This window comes from Chenopodium album, chromosome 15, assembly GCF_948465745.1.
Source record: "Chenopodium album chromosome 15, dcCheAlbu1.1, whole genome shotgun sequence".
NCBI lineage: Eukaryota > Viridiplantae > Streptophyta > Magnoliopsida > Caryophyllales > Amaranthaceae > Chenopodium > Chenopodium album.
The window spans coordinates 44,305,316-44,307,788 of NC_137848.1; the positions used below are offsets into that span (position 1 = coordinate 44,305,316).

Below are 2,473 nucleotides of genomic sequence, written 5' to 3' on the forward strand. Positions count from 1 at the left end.
TGTTTTGATAATGTGCTTGCTCATGCTCCACTAAAGGAATTCTGTGCTAATTTTATAAATGAGAATGGTGTGTGTACTAGAAATATTAAAAATCGAAATATTAGTTTTGATGCTGATGATTTGAGTGTTGTGTTTGGGACTCCAAATGAGGGGTTTGATGAGTATTTTAAAGGAGAAATTGAACTGAGCATTGATGATGTGCCAATTGGAAAAATTGTTTAGTCAATTGGGGGTAAATCTTCCAAAGTACGAACTAACCATAACCTGTTCTCCCCTATTCAGAAACTGTTGTTTATCTTTGTTCACCAAGCCATTGTCCCAAGAACCCAACATAGGAATGAGGCTAATCACCTTGATGCTATGCTAATATATTGCCTTGAAAATAAAATTCAAATCAACTTTCCATCTCTTATGATTCAACATCTCACTCACTATATTGTCAACCATTTGAAGGTTGGGTATGCCAGTCTGCTTATCTCACTCTTTGAAAGCAGTGGCATCTCCATGTCAAATTATGAAAGCCTCGACTACTAGAAATAGGCAAAATAGCGACGGACGAATAATTCCGTCGCAAATTTCAAAATTTCCGACAGAATTTTTTTCGTCGCAATATTTCGACGGAATTTTTGCATTCCGATGAATTTTCCGTCGGAAAAATAAGGGCATTGAATCGGGTTGACCTAAAAAAAAGGGGGGGGAAGCCGACAGTAAGAGCATCGTCGGCGTTACCCAAGGGCGACAGAAAGGGAGGGCTGAAACAGAAAGAGAGAGAAAGAGAAGGAGATAGAGAAATAGAGAAGGAGAGAGAGAGGAGAAGGCGAGACACTCACCGGCGTCTCCCAACGGTGCCGGAATCGCTGGCGTTCCCCAAGGACGACAGAAAGGGAGAGGCTGAAACCAAAACAGAAGGAGAAAGAGACGCCTTCTACGTAGCCGCCGTCGTCCAGCCTTCCCTGACGAGCCTCCAAGTGCGGTCCAGCCTCCACGCCGCGGTGGTAGTTGGCGGCGACGCCCCTTACATCATCAAGGTCAGTGTTTGGTTTTTTTTATTTTATTTTATTTTATTTTAAATTGAAATCTGACCGGCCTCCTCCCTAACCACCACAAGCAGCCTCCACCCGAACCACCACAAACAGCCTCCGGCCTCCTCCCTTCCCTCCGTGACTGAAGCACCTCCGCCGGCTGAAACAACCAGTAAGTTTCCTACTTCCCCCATTTTTCTATTTTTAAATTTTTCAATTTAATTTTGTTAAAAAATAAACCATTATTTATTTTATTATTTTTAAATTTTTTGTAGGATTTGTACAATTTAGTTGATTAATTGTCAAAAACAAGTGCAAATCTAAAGGTTAGTCACATTACTAATCTTAATATATAAGGTATGCATGTTACTTTGGTTTGGTTATGTTTAACATAGTGTAGTTTAGTTTAGTTTATTATAATATAATGTGGTTTAGTTTAATTTATTTCAATATAATGTACTTTAATTTAGTTTAGTTTTTTTTATGTATGTTAGTTTAGTTTAATATAATGAAATGTTAGTTTGGTTTGTTTTAGTTTAGTATAATATGATGTATGTTAGATAACTTTATTTAATATAATGTAGTTTTGTTTTGTTTAGTTTAATATAATGTAGTCCGACTTCGGCAGGAATAACTGCCTCTGTACCGAAAGCAAGGTTAAAAGGTGATTCCCCCGTTGTCTCTTTTGTTGTCGTCCTGATGGCCCACAATATTTCAGGCACTAGGTCGGCCCACAATCCTTTCGAGTCTTCAATTTTCTTTTTTAAGGCATTAAGAATATGTTTATTAGCGGCTTTCGCTTGACCATTTGACTGAGGATGACACACAGTTGAGTAGGCAAATTTTACCTTATATATGCCGAGAAAATTTTTAACTGGGTTGCAATCAAACTGAGAACCGTGATCGAAGACCATGGCTATCGACAATCCGAATCGAGTAAATATGTTTTTCCAGATGAACTTTCACTTCTCTTGCTGTAATCTTCACTACCGGCTCAGCTTCTATCCACTTTGTGAAATAGTCTATCCCCACTATTAAGAACTTACGCCCTCCAGTGGTCGATATGAAAAGACCAACTATATCCATTCCCCATTGCGCAAAAGGGATTGCATTAAGAATAGGTGTCAAATTGTTTGGCGGCTGATTAATTGCCGGCCCAAACTTCTTGCACTTATCACACTTTTTAGCATAAGTAAGTGTATCTGCGTTCATTGTCGGCTAATAATACCCTCTTTTCATTGCTTCTAGGGACATTGATCAGCTACCAGAGTGATTTCAACTCACCTTTGTGAATTTCTTCGACTAGCCGAGCAGACTCGTATGCCGTGATACATCGGCACAAGGGTAAGGAGAAGCCTCTTTTGTAGAGCATCCCGTGAAACATAACGAACCAAATACTATCTTTCGTGCCTTTTTGTGCTTCATTTTTGTCGAAGGGAAGGACGTTGTGT

The 2,473-nt window shown here is 39.2% G+C and overlaps 1 protein-coding gene across 1 annotated transcript; it reads right to left on the reverse strand.

Moving 5' to 3' along the window:
- Positions 1-1,907: 1,907 nt before the first annotated feature.
- LOC145581244 (uncharacterized) lies at positions 1,908-2,234 on the reverse strand. The gene has a single exon (XM_081638287.1). The coding sequence runs from the start codon at positions 2,232-2,234 to the stop codon at positions 1,908-1,910; it is 327 nt and encodes a 108-aa protein (XP_081494413.1).
- Between the last annotated feature and the right edge of the window lie 239 nt (positions 2,235-2,473).